The sequence below is a fragment of the Rhinolophus hipposideros genome (assembly GCF_964194185.1).
Source record: "Rhinolophus hipposideros genome assembly, chromosome: 3".
NCBI lineage: Eukaryota > Metazoa > Chordata > Mammalia > Chiroptera > Rhinolophidae > Rhinolophus > Rhinolophus hipposideros.
The window spans coordinates 74,836,265-74,851,182 of record NC_138049.1 but is presented as its reverse complement, the minus strand read 5'-3'; the positions used below and the strand labels follow the sequence as shown (position 1 = coordinate 74,851,182).

The 14,918-nt window shown below is 42.3% G+C and overlaps 1 protein-coding gene across 2 annotated transcripts in view; it reads left to right on the top strand.

The window, feature by feature from the left end:
• The first annotated feature begins 1,401 nt into the window (after positions 1–1,401).
• KCNQ5 (potassium voltage-gated channel subfamily Q member 5) overlaps positions 1,402–14,918 on the top strand; it is a 534,612-nt gene continuing 521,095 nt past the window's right edge. The window contains exon 1 of one of the 2 annotated variants that reach the window (XM_081041006.1): positions 1,402–2,967. In XM_081041006.1, the coding sequence (XP_080897132.1) occupies positions 2,576–2,967 (392 nt within the window). In that variant the 5' untranslated portion in view covers positions 1,402–2,575. The remainder of the gene's footprint in view (positions 2,968–14,918) is intronic. The other variant, XM_081041007.1, reaches the window with a different exon arrangement.

The window sequence follows — 14,918 nt, the reverse complement described above, 5'->3', positions numbered from 1 at the left end:
TCTAACTGGAGGTTACACTAGAAGTGATGATCCCAAAGATCCTTCCCAGCTTTAAACCGCTACTGATCACTGGATCTGGTTTTTTAGAGTTTAATGGCATTTGCTTAATCAACATCACCGTTTCGCTAATATTATTGCGGCGCCCCCAGGAAGGCAGCACTGGGTAATTAAGCAGCTGGCTGTCTTCCGGGGAAACGTGTCCTTGTCCCGCCTTCCAGAGACTTCCTGCCTGCATGCTGGGCCCAGACGCACCAGTGAGATGGAAGTGACCTGACCTATCCTGCCGTGGTGGTCAAAGTTTCCGAGAAGGAAAACTTCTTGGTTAAGAGGAAATGGTTTTCATTTTCCTGCCTGCAGAAAAGCCAAGAATTTCAAGTTTTAAGCGTGCACGCGAGTCATTTTAAGTCTCTAGATCTTTCTCCCTGAAAGTCCCTGTACAGAAACTCCGCGGGGAGTCTAAATATAGCAACAGCAACCCCCCCACACCCCACCCCCAGCCCTCAGACCCGGCCCTCGCGCAGCCAGAGGATTGGAGAGCTTACTCCAGGGCGCTCTCTGCATCTGCCTCGAATAGCAGGGCACGGAACAATCTCTCTTGCACCTCCACAGCGCGTGGGTGTGAAGTGTATTAGAGGAAAACGAGAGCGACGCTGGGTATTGGTGCTTGGTGCACAGCCAATCACGTGGCACCGCTACCAGCTGCGCCGAGCGGCTCTGAGCTAGTGCCCGCCGAGAAGCTTGGGGAAAAGGAGGGAGGGCAAGCAGGGTCCTGCCAGTGGCCAGGAGCCGGCAAGAGGGCTTCACGAAAATAATAATAATAATAAAAAGTAAACGTGAAGCATTTAAATGGAACTACTGCCAGAGGCAGAAAGGAGCTGCCGCGGGCGTGGGTGTGTGTACAGGAGAGAGTTGGGAGAGTATCTATCTCCGAGGGGCGGAGACATCTGAAATAAGCCTTTTGCTTTAGCATTGCCTCGGTTTTAGCCTTCGGGAAGGAATAGGGCACACGGAATCACTACCTTACAACGATGCGCTATGGTTTTGTAGTGAGAGTTTAGTTCTTCCTTCTGTTTAACTTAGTGATCATTTTCTTTCATACTTTTTTATGGGGGGGGGGAGGGAGCTCAGGGGGGAGGTGGTGGGGGAGAAGTCTGCTCTGTTGGAAGAAGTTCCCAAGCCTGGCTTCCTTTCAGTTTCCCCACGCTGACTGTGATGTTTAACTCTTATGCTTTGTAACACAGGGTTGCTGAAGGCCAGAGGCCGCAGCCTGTGGCACTGTCCCCCCCCTCCTCACCAAGGGCGGGGGCTTTGGGCCTCCAGAGTGTCAGACGTGTGGGGGACCCAGCCAGTCTTAACTGGCGACACATCTCTCACCGTGTAAGTTATAGAATACAGGGGTAGGGTGACGACTCTGAGAAGCCATTGTCCTGGGCTCTCCACCCTCCAGGATTTCTCTCCCAGGCACTGGGGCCACCGTCACTGCCCAGACTTCGCAGTTTTATGATTTTCTCGGACTTAAATGGAAATTTCTTGACGGAGGCAACAGGGTTCGTTTTCCCATGCTTTGAGCCGCTGTCAGGCAGAGCCCCCGGGCAACTCGTTCACCGCGAAGGAGCCACTTTGGAGTTTTTACGCCCTCCCCATACTCCACCCCCCGGACTGGGAAGGATGGCCAGTTACTCGAAGGCTTGCCGTCTGACGCTGGGAGGGAAAGTCGCAGCCCGCAAGCTGGAGTAAGCGGCGGGGAGATGCCGGGTCCCCGCCTCGCGGTCCCAGCAGTGGTGTTCTGTGCATCTGCACACTGCACTGCCCAGGACTCCACAGCTGTGCGGGGACCGAGGGCCACGACCAAGCGTCGCCCCGCGCGCCGGCTCGGGGACTGATTGGTACCTGCAGGGCAGGGCAGGGCCGTTCCCGCTCACACACCCCTCGCAGAAGGATGGCAGGAGCTGGCGCGGCAGCCTAGCGGCGGGAGAGAGCAGCCACCCGCATCTCCAGGTTTTACTCAGGGCGCGAGGCCGACTCACCTTCGGGACAGCTCCAAAGCCCCAGAAAGAACCAAACCAACCTCGCGCCTGGAGAGGGGCTTCCGAGCCCTGTCCCCTCCCGGGAAGGGGGCAGCCGCCACTGAGCGTGGAGAGTGGAGGACGAGAAGAAAGGGGGAGCCTGGGGCTGGGTGTGCGCGCGTGGGAGCGCGCCTCGGAGCGCCCAGCACGCCCCGTTTCAGCCCCGGGGGCACTTCGGATGGAGGGAGTGGTAGCCGCGGGAATCAGACAGAGGAAGCAAGAAAAACCTTCTCAAAGTGACGCCTCAAACAGGTCCTGCTTTCGAATTCAAAGCTAACGGCTGCTCGCAATTGGGAGTCCTCTGCCTCCTCCGCACGCCCCGCTCCGCCCCAGCCGCGAAGCCCCGATGGTGTGCTAAGCTGCTCGCTTTCCCACCCGCCACTCGGAGGTCGCGGGCCGGCGGGCGCCGGGTCCGCCGCGCCTTCCTCCTTGAAAGCCGCCAGCGCGCATGAGGCCGCTGACCCCGCCGCAGGCACTGGCGCCCCCCTCGCGGTGCCCGTGGTGATGCCATGCCCCGCCACCACGCGGGAGAGGAGGGCGGCGCCGCTGGGCTCTGGGTGAAGAGCGGCGCGGCGGCGGCGGCGGGCGGGGGGCGCCTGGGCAGCGGCATGAAGGATGTGGAGTCGGGCCGGGGCAGGGTGCTGCTGAACTCGGCGGCCGCCAGGGGCGACGGCCTGCTGCTCTTAGGCACCCGCGCGGCGGCGCTGGGCGGCGGCGGCGGCGGCCTGAGGGAGAGCCGCCGGGGCAAGCAGGGGGCCCGGATGAGCCTGCTGGGGAAACCGCTCTCCTACACCAGTAGCCAGAGCTGCCGGCGCAACGTCAAGTACCGGCGGGTGCAGAACTACCTGTACAACGTGCTGGAGAGACCCCGCGGCTGGGCGTTCGTCTACCACGCGTTCGTGTGAGTACCCGCGCCCCCGCGCGCCCCGCTCGCGCCCCCGGCCACGCCGGCCTCGGGGGGCCAGTGTGCCTGGCCCCCTGGGACGCGCTCCGTGCCCACGCCCTGGCTCGGCGCGCACGCGTGCACACACACACACACACACACACACACTCGCGCGCACACGTGGTGGCTTTGATTTCTTTGCACGTGTTTAGGGTCCTCCTCGTAGAACCTTCCACCTCCTTCAACCCCGCATCTCCCACCTCTACAGGCTGAACCTTCTCCCCGAGCACACTTCATGAGCTGTCCGGTAGCTTTAGGCACCGAAGGCGGGAGCCAGGCAGACTTGGGACCGAAGCTGCGCGGATAATGGGGAGCGATTAGGTCCCGAGATACGTAAACTTCAACCCAGCCCGGCGCCGGGGAGCTGGGAAATGGCAAAGGGAGGACGTTGCGCCCGTGTGAGGCTCGTGCGAGTTTACTGGCGAGGTTCGGAGGTGATGGCAGGGTAGGTAGGTCAGGATGGAGAATGGAGAAACAGAGGGTGGGTCCTCAGTCGTGGGGGCAGAGCTGGGGAAGCTGCTGCTTGGTGAGGAGAGCAGCTCGATTTTAAGTGCGCCCGGAAACACGCCTCGCCACCAACCCAGCCACCACCAACGGAAAATCTGTCACTGCATGTAGCCCTTCCTGCCACAGAAGTGGCAGGGTCTCGACGCGGCGAGCAGGGCCGAGCGCGGTGATGCTCCCGCGTAGTGGCAGAGGCCAGTGGGTGTCTGGGTCGCAGGAGCCCGGGCAGAAGTGCCATAGGAGAAGCGCAAACGAGCCGCCCAGGACAGGGATCAAGGCAGAGGGTTAAGTAGGCATTTGTGGCGCTGAGTCAAAGTGTGTGTGTGTGTTAAGTAAGCCTTCCCCATCTAGCACGGAATACTTAATGAGAAAATGATTGGAAGCAAATGTTTATTTTCCCCTTAGGCATTTAAAACCTTTCAGTGGATTTAAAGTTTACTACTGTTTTTCCCACAACGTCCATTCATTCAGTCCCCTGGTAGAGTTAGGTTTATCTGGACATTTTAAGGCAATTTTTATGCCATTGCACCCTCTTTAAGTCTTTCTTTTTTTCTTCTCTTTTTCTCTTTTTAGTTATTTTCTCTGCCTTTTTAATGTTAAAAATGAAATATAAAGACACCAGCCCTAGGAGACCGGTAGAGAAAGTTACAGTCACTGACACTTTTCCTAGTAAATCGGTTTTGACCACATGAACTAGATTTCTTTCAGAAATGAGGCATGCCGTGCAAACATAGCTCTCACCTGGGATAGAAGATTGGCAACACCAGAAACATTTTTTGAAATAACATGGAAGAAGGGGCTGGTTTTGTAAATAGGTGAACCTGGAATTTGACCACGTAGGAGTCAGGAAATTGGTGGAGTCTAAAATCTGTGGGGCTCTGGTGTCTGGAAAATTTTACAGTCCCAGATTGATGTGAACATGTAACATTAGCTGGAATATTGCAGCCAACTTTCCATCTTACAATGGACACAAGGAGAACGTTGTGTTGCATTATTATTACATCAAAAGGTATAACTTTTATTATTCACTTATGTAAGATTCACATTAATTTAGATGTGGTTACTGTAACAAATGATAGATTTAGAGAAACATTACTGATACTTTTCATGTTAATCCACTCTGAGTTGATACATAATTAATCCTACTACCTAGTGAGCCTGATAAATTATTTTGACCTATCAAGATGTTCTAAAACATTTGGCGATAATGATCTGTGCTCAGTTTGGCAGCAAAATATATACTGTATGGATAATGACATATTTTTACAAGAGTATGATTAAAATACTTATCGCTTTGAACGTACAATATGATGCCATTTATGGCCTTTAATTTTGGGTAAATTATGCGTTGCCTATTCAGAGAAGATTAAAAACAAAGTTGGTTGATGCTCTTACTTTATGTCTTATGTGTTGCCCTTGAACCTGAATGAGGGATTGTAATGCAACATTTTTTTTTTCAATATATTTGTGTTTAACAGGTTTTTATGGCCTTACAGAACTTCTAAATTTTGACACATGATTTCTTCAAGAGGTTCAAGTTTGAATAATTCTCTATTCATCAGGCTTAATAGTCAGTCTATAATTTCTTTAGTGGTAAATATGAAATAAATTATGTATTTGTCTATACAATGTGCTAATGTGAAGTTTTGTGTTATACATTTTTAGAGTCTGAAATTGTAATGTTTGAGTAATTAGACAGTGGTGCTACATCCACATTAGCACAAAGAGGGAATAAATAGTATCATTTTCTGGGAAGATTGTGCAACTACAGCCGACCCTAGGGGACAGGCCACTTTGGCCGTTGCTGTTTATGATTTTAAACAAGCTTTAGAATAGCTGGACTTTACACACCAAGTTAATAAAGGAAAGTTACTTTGAGCTGTGAGTCTAACAAGACTATTAGTGATAAAGGAAATTAGAAGAAAACAATTTCTAGAGGGGTATAACTAACTAATACCCTGCCAGCCTGGGAATCCCCAAATCATACTTTAATAATAGTTTTTGTAGCACATTAAGCTTCTTGCCAAGAACAAGTGCACCATGATTAATGAGGTACTTCGGGGATGGATTTACTTGGTAGACCCATGTTTTCACTGCCAGGAAGCAAGAAAAGCATGTTTAAAGTTATGTTTCAGATAAAGAAAAATATTTGTTATAGATGCAAAAATCACTATTATAATGATATTTTAAAGGTATAAAATGTGATGTCAAGTGTATATATCCTAGCCTACTGATGAGATGGCTGACAACAACAAGAGATGACCTACTTCAAATACTTTCTTCACATCTTTTTAAATTAGTGGTGATTAGGAGAGTTCATTCCCTTCCTGTTCTTTAGTATGTACTAGACGGCTTTGTTTCCTGTTTCCTGACTTCAGCTGTTCTTCAGTTCAGTAGACAAGCTATTCAAATATGAGGACATATTTCTTGGAATGTTGTTTGTCTGTTTTTAATTCCTCTTTTTCGGAAAAGTGTAAAAGAATAATGGTAGAAGTAGGGGAACACGTGATGGGACTCCGTATATAAATTTGCATTGACGCAGCAAATGTGGTTCTGAGAAATAGCATGGGAAACATCGTGGCCGATACATCTAACTCATCACTTTGTCCAGTGTATCTTTGTCTGGTATAACGCCATGGATCAGAATTTCTAGATATTTTAAACTGGAAGAACTAGTCCAGTCACCCAAGCTAGGAACCTGGAAATCATCCCTGACGCCTTCATTTTTCTCATATTTGCTCCTGCTGGCCATTCAAATGATCGTTAAATCCTGTCTATTCACTTATAAATATTTTTTTCAAACCTATGCCCTTTTCTCCTTTGCGACAGCCACAATCTGTGTTTCTCAATGTCTCTCCATTGGATTATGTGTAATATTCTCCTACTTAATCATCTAGCTTCTGTTCTCAGCTTTCTGGGTCTCTGTTTTGACACCATAGTGATCTCCCAAAAATGCAAAAATTATCATATCATCCCCTTGATTAAGAGACTTCACCATTCATATATCCATCTGCAAACATTTGAGTGTCCATTATGTGCTAATCCCCAATTAATAAGGCAAAAGCCTCCATTAGCAACGAGGGAAGAGATTCCACAATGGAATGACTACAAGCTTGTGAACAAGCTGTAAACCAATGTTATTGGTGCTATGATAGAGACAAGTACAAAGTTGCATGTGAAAACGAGAGGGAAGGAGAGATGAAGGCAGAATGGTCAGCACAGGCTTCAAAGAGGAACTGAGTTTTGAGCTGTTTTCACAAATGAGTAATTAATTTTCAGATGGGAAAAGCAAGAAGAAATGAGTAATCCTGGTAGAGAAAAGAGCTTGGGAAAAAAATATGGCATTGTGAATCAATACAGTAATTCTAGGTACTGTTAAGTATTTGCAGGATGCGGATAGCCACAAGAAAAGAAGGTAGCACAAAAGGCACACATGTCTGAACTTCGATGGTCTCAGATGCTAGCCATGAAATCTGATCTTTATCTGGTAGGCAGTAGTGGTCATTGAATAGTGATAGTTAAAGGGATGATATAATTTTGGAAAGATCTTGGATTGGTTCAGTAAATACGTTGGAGAGTGCAAAGTGGAGTCAGTATGGCCTATAAAAAGATAATAGCACTTGTCTAAGTTTTCCATTCATTCTTATATTCTTTTATCCATAAATTCATTCTACGAATGTCTGTTGACTACCTACTATGTGTCATGAACTGTTCTAGAAAGGTGAGAGATGATTACCTAAGGAACTTAGGCAGTAACTGTGGAGACAAGAAGGAGGAGTTTAGTTAGAGAAATGTTATGTAGATAGAACTGGCAGATTGTTTCCACCAGTCTGATGTGTAGTGTGAGAAGGATGATTCTGACTTGGATCATATGGGAAATGGAAGTGCCCCAAACGACTATTATATGGGACAAAGGATGAGTAGCTCACTTTCAGGGCAATATAATGAGTTCAGATTTAGACTTGTTGTGTTTCAGATTTGTAAGACATTTAGGTGGAGATTGTAAGTGGTAAAAACTCAATTGTGGACCAAGTACACTTGGTCTCTTTCAACCAGAACCATTTCTGGCACATAAAGAGCACTCAATAAAATATTTTTGAATGAATAAATGCTTTCTAAAAGATTTAGAACTTAATATAAAAGATTAAGTTCTAGATTAGATTAATCTAGAACTTAATCTAAATATCTAGATTAGATATTTATATTTGGAAGCCTCTAGCAATGTTGTGGTAGTTAAAGCAATGAATAGAATGTGAGATAGCCCAGAGATGCTGAGTAAGATGAGGACATGGTAGAGGATAGAGTCTGGGGAACACCGACATCAAAAAGTGAATGGAAGAGTAGGTGTCTACAAAAAAAGCCTGACAGAGCAACCCGAAGGCCAAGGAAAAAGCCAGGAGACCTTATTTTCATAAAAGCAAAGAAAGAAGTTTGTAGTCTTCAGTTTCCAGTGCTGTAGAAGGGACTAGAAAAATCATGTAAGATTTCATTGGATTGGTCATGAAGGAGGTCACTGAGTGCCTTTGCTACAGCAACCGCAGTGGAATGTTGAGGGTCACAAATGTGATGTACGTGAATTGAGGAAGTTAAGAGTTCAGAAAGTGGAGACAGTAGAAGTTAAACTCCAAATTCCTTGGAACAGCTCACAAGACCTCTCATAACTAGGCCTCTGCCCATCTTTCTTGCCTCATCGATAATTTATACCCTGAGCCCCAGCCTGTATCTCATGCCATGCCTTTGCTCATGTTGTTCTCTTGGACTCTTCCCACTTCTTCCACATTGGCTGTCCAGCTCCTACTGTTTCTTCAAAACACAATTCAAGGATCACTTCTTCTTGGGCGTGTCTCCCCATGCCAGAACCCCTTGTCTCAGGTTCCATGGCACTGTAGGAATACCATTATGGGCTTGTTCAACTGGGTTGTCATTGTGTACTCACCACCAGAAGGTGAGCTCCCCACACACAAATTCTACTTATCTCTGAATCCCAAGCACCTACCGTGTTTCCCCAAAAATAAGACCTAGATGGACAATCAGCTCTAATGCACCTTTTGGAGCAAAGATTAATATAAGACTCGGTGTTATGTTATGTTATTATGTTATATTATGTTATGTTATGTTATGTTATGTTATGTTATGTTATGTTATGTTATGTTATGTTATAGACCCAGTCTTATAGTAAAACAAGACCAGGTCTTATATTAATTTTTGCTCCAAAAGACACATTAGAGCTGATTGTCCAGCTAGGTCTTATTTTCTGGGAAACACAGTAGCAAGGTGCCTTATATCTAGTAGATCTCAATAAATGTTTATCTAATTAGTAAGTAAATAATTTCCCTTGGAATTCTTCCAGACAGGAGTTTCACAGTGAACCAAAGCTGAAGGAACTACCAAATCTTTTTGGTTTTCTTGGAATATACTGATGATTCATTTAAGAGAAGAACGGTTTAGGGCTGGAAGTAGACCAATTTCTTTGCTCTCAACTTTCCCACTCATTAGCTTTGTGACTTTGAATAAGTCATTTCACCCTTTTGGGTCTCTAAATCTTTATCTGTGAAATGAGCACAATAGTGTGTGTGATCCAGCCACGATGATGCAGGATACTGTGGATTACCTAAAATGCTATCGTAAAGAGAAGTGTTTGTAATGAGAAGTGAGCTGATTTTTTTTTTATCATTTCCCTGCCTTATCTCTGAGCTTCAGGGCCATCTCCTAATCGACCACTTCAAATATACTCTTAATTCCTGGTGAGGTCTATGTGCCACATGTTGCCAAAGTGATCTTTCTAAAAAGTTAACTGGAACACATCACCCCTCTGCTTGGAGGAAGAATCTCTTTATTGACTACCTCCACCCAATTCCTTCAAGTCAAGAGCTCTCTCCATCTTATTCTCTGCTATATCACCAGCACCCAGAACAGTGTCTGCCATAGAAGATGCCCCAGGCATACAGATTGATTCACTTACTGATACTCCAAATCTCCAAAATATATTACAGGTTTCCTAATGGGAGATGGAAATTGCTTTCTGGGCCATTCCCTGTGTCAAGACTCAGACCTGATGAGTGACTTTATTACATTTATATATATATAATATATAATATATATAATATATATATTCTATACTGAATTAAGTCTATGTCTATATAAATGAATTTTTGCATTTTATTTTTCTTTTGTATTTCTTAAAAATCACTGATTTCCTTTAATGCAGAGACCTCTTATACAAGTTATACTACTTTATACCTTGCTAATATAGTAACATAAAGTGCTCCATATACCCTTCAAATCAATCTGTTTTTAGAAATTTAAATAATGCTATAGTATTTGAGGATCATATTACAATTAAAAATGTTGAAAGTGTTAAAATATTAGTATTTGGGAATATTATGGTCTAAAAGAAATGAAACATGAGAATATTTCAAAATGGAATGAAGTCTTGATATAAGAAACACTATAAACAAGGATGATAGCAAGCAAGCTGCCTTTTGATTATTGCTTGCAAAAAAGTGGTGCCAGTTTTAATTTTTAATTGCAAATGACTATTTTGGCAGATGAAAATGCCAGCAGAACATATTTTATCCTAGCCCAGTGGTGTGAAACTATTTAAAGTCCAACTTTTAAACAGCCATAGCTCATAGTTATGTTTACGATTTGTAGATGTTTCCATTTGATTTTTCTTCAACCATTTATAAGCCTTCTATCTGAAGTTTTATTTTGTTGCAACTTGAGAGATTGATTGGCCACACCACTGCATTTTTTCATAATTATTGAAATTCTTTGAGGGGTCTTAGAGTTTCGGGTGATCTTTTAATCCTTTCTATCAATTTGTTTAAAGAATGAACTCAATGTATTGAAGTCATCTATTGAAGACTAAATGTATTGAAGTAACCTATTTCTGAACTTAAATATGTGTGTGTATAGATATGTATTATACATATACACACAAATGTGCATACAATATATACATACGTACACTGTATCCTTTAGCAGACAGCTTGTTAGTGCAAATATTTACAAATACCTTATTTTTGCTCATCTAAAAGTAAATCAGACATTAGAATAAAAAGCAACTTAAAAATAAAAAGAATCTCAAAGTTACTGTTGATAATAAGGAAATTATATCATAATTTGAAAGATACTTAAATTTAAGTATATATAAAGAGATACACTTTTTATAAACTTAGTCATAGTGTTCATTATTTCCATTTATAGTACCTGTGATGTAATTCTAGAATCTCTGTTTCTTCTTCATTCAGTAGCAGAATGACTTTTTGTAATGACATGTTATAATTTCTCTTTTTAAAAACAGGCAGTCCAGTTTAATATTTAATTAACAGCTAAATGTGTACCAGTCAATGTGCTAAATGCTGGTGATTCAAAAGAGGGAATGATGTAGACCTTTACTTCGAGGAAATTCCACTGGGGAATCTGATTAGATTTGGATCTAATTATCAACTTTACCTTTGCTGATTTGATGATTATGAGCAAGTTGCTTCGAATACCATCTACTTAATCTGTAAAATAGGAATAATAATATTACATCAAGGTATTATAATATTTTACGTATATAACATATGTATATAATTACACTTAGCATGGTGGCTGTTCTTCAAAAGAGAAAATGGAGGTAATGTGGTATTGCTATGTTAAAGGTTCAGGATTTTGTCCTGTGGGTGATAGGCAGTCTTTGAGGTAGGTGACATTTAGGGAGGTAATAATGTCATTAAATTTCTATTTTAGATTGATCACTCTGTCAGGTATGCTATGAATGATGGCTTAAAACAGACGACCTGGAGGTAGGTGATCCATTTTGAGACTGTTGTTCCAACTTAGGCAAGATATAATTAGGACTTAGTCTGGGGCAATGGTAGTAAAGAGAAAGAAAAAAAAATATGCTGATAGAATTGAAATATATTAATGAATGAGTGAATGTGGAATATGAGTAAGAGAGAGAGAATTGTTATTTCCCGATTTCTGGTTTGGGTGATTGGATAGATAATGGGATCATTAACTGAGATCAAGAATACAGGTGAAGCAACAGGTTGAGGGGAATGTTGGAAATGATAAAATGAGTTTAGCTTTGGAGCTGCTGAGCTTTCTGTGACAGTGAGAATTCCAACTACATATGTCCAGCACCTGCGAATGAAGATTTAAAACATATAAAAGTACAGACATGAGAGCATGTAAAGAGAGAGAGAGTAACAGCTCAAGGATGGAAACCTGGGGTATACTAACATGTTAGGGTAAACAGAGGAAAAGGGGAATGAAAAGGAATAGATAGCAAGGAATCATCAGACAAAAATATGGTCAGGTGGACAGCAACCAAGGCTCAACTACAACAGGAGGGCACACACAACCTACACAAGCAACACACCTGGAGCACCTGGCTCAGGTGTCCAGGGAGACTGCACCACTGGGCCCTACAGGACACCTACTATATAAGGACACTCTACTAAGAGCAGGGGATATAACAGCTCTACTTAATACATAGAAACAAACACAGGGAGGCAGCCACAATGGGAAGACAAAGAAACATGTCCTAAATGAACAGAACAAAGCTCCAGAAAACAAACTAAACAAAATGGAGAGAAGCAACCTACCAGGTGCAGAGTTCCCAACACCGGTTATAGGGATGCTCACTGATCTCAGGGAGAACTTTAACAAAGACATAGGGATATAAAAATGAAGATAGAAAACATAAAAAAGAACTAGTCAAAAATGAAGAATACAATAACTGAAAGGAAGGATACATTAGAGGGAATTAACGGTAGATTAAATGAACAGAGGATAGAATCCTCAATTTGGAAGATAAGGTATCAGAAGGCACGCAATCAGAACAGCAAAAAAGAAAAAAAGAATCTGAATAAATGAGGACAGACTTCTGGGACAACATCAAGTGTACTAAACTTTACATTATGGGGTACCAGAGGAGAAGAGAGGAAGGAATTGAAAACCTACTTGTAGTAATAATGATGGAAAACTTACCTAACTTGGCAAAGAAAATAGACATACAAGTCCGGGAAGTGCAGAGAGTCCCAAACAAGATGAACCCAAACAGGTCCACACCAAGGCACATCGCAATTAAAATGTGAAAGTCTAAAGTCAAAGAGAGAATCTTAAAAGCAGCAAGAGAAAAGCAGTTAGTTACCTTTAAGGGAGCTCCTGTAAGACGGTCAGCTGATTTCTCAACAAAAACTTTGCAGGCTGAAAGGGATAGGAATGAAATTTTCAAAGTGATGAAAAACCAGGATCTACAACCAAGATTACCCAGTAAAGCTATCATTTAGAATCCAAGGACAGATAAAGAGCTTCCTAGATAGGAAAACGCTAAAGAACTTTGTCCCCACAAAAAGAGTATTACAAGGAATATTAGAGGAACTTCTTTAAGATGAAAAGAAAATAAAAAATATGAATAATAAAATGGCAATAACTACATATCTACTAATAATTAATTTGAATGTAAATGGATTAAATGCTTCAATCAAAAGACATAGGGTGGCTGAATGGATAAGAAAAAAAGACCCATACATATGCTGTATATGAGAGACTCACTTTAGATCAAAAGTCACACACAGAGTGAAAGTAAAAGGATGGGAAAAGATATTTCATGGAAATAGAAACAAAACAAAACAAAACAACTGAGGTAGCAATACTTATACCATACAAAACAGACTTTAAAACAAGGCTATAACAAGAGATAAAGAAGGATCCAGTAATCGCACTTCTGGGTATTTATTTGAAGAGATCCAAAATACTACTTTGAAGGGACATGTGGGTCCATATGTTCATTTGCAGCATTATTTACAATAGCCAAGAAATGGAGGCAGCCTGGGTATTCAGTGGATGAATGGATAAAGAAGAGATGGTACATATATACAATGGACTATTTCTCAGCCATAAAAAAAGAATGATATCTTGTCATCTATAACAACATGGCTGGAGCTAGAGGGTAATGTGCTGAGTGGAATAAGTCAGACAAAGAAAGAACAAATATATGATTTCACTTATATGTGGAATCTAGAGAACAGAATAAATGAACAAACAAAACAGAAACAAGCTCATAGATATAGAGAGCATTTTGATGGTTGCTGGATTAGGGGGTTGGGGGACTGAGTGATGGGAGAGAAGTGATTAAGAGGTACAAATTGATAATCACAAAATAGTCATGTGAATGTAGAGTATAGCATGGGTAACACAGTCAGTAGTATTGTAATAGCTATGTGTGGTGTCAGATGGGTATTAGATTTATCGGGGTGATCACTTTGTAGGTTATATAAATGTCTAATGACTGTGTTGTATATCTGATACTAATATAATATTGTATGTCAATTTTATAATTGAAAAGTAAATATATATATATATATTTAAAAAAAAGATTTTCAGGTGGTCATGGAAACCCAGAGAGGATATCCAGAGAGTTTCAAAAAAGAGTCAACTATGAAATGTAGAGAGTAGGGAAGATTATTTATCACCAACAACAGTCATTTTAATTGTCGATCATGTGCTGAACATTTTTCTAAATTCTTTACACACATTAACTCTTTTAATCCTCAGAATAGCCCTAAGAGAGATTATGAGTATCATCATCTCCTTTTAACAGACCAGAATATTGAGGTATGAAGAAGTTCGATAGCCTTTACAATGTCAACCACTGAGTTAATGGCAGAATAGGGCTTTGAACCAAGGCAAATTGGCTTAGAGCCCATGTTCTTTGCCCCTATTGTTTGATTGTGGATGGTACCTATGGGCCCAGGGCCCCTCCTATCATAATTACCAAAACTACTTTCGGGTCTAGCATAACTCTTAGCAATGTAGTATAGTAAGTCCTCACTTAACCTTGATGATAGGCTCTTGGAAACTGCATCTTTAAGCAAAGCAATTGTATAAAGAAACTAAAATTTTACCATAGTCTAATTGATAAAAACAAGAGTTAAGTTGGCATATTTCTGGTCACAAAAACATCACCAAACTTTTAGATAAACACCCCAAACACTTCTAATATTAAACAGTGAAATAAAATAAATTGAAATAAATTTCTTATACATATGTTAAAAAAATTAATAAAAAGAAGATAATTATTTTCCAATGCACTTATTCCATGTCTGGGTTACAGGTGGACAAACCCCATCCTGGCAGCTCAGGGTGCAAGGTGGGAACCAGGACGTCCTTCCATTGCAGGACCACTCACACCCACACTCACACTCACTTAGACTGGGACAATTTAGACACACCAGTTCACCTCCCGTGCACATTTTGTGATGTGGGAGAAAACCCACGTAGACATGGGGAGGACGTGTAAACTTCACACAGACAATGGCCCTGGCTGGGAATAGATATTGAACAAAATGGTGTTATTTGAGGACCTGCTGTATATGCACAATAAATATCTGTTGAAAAAACTGAGTGAC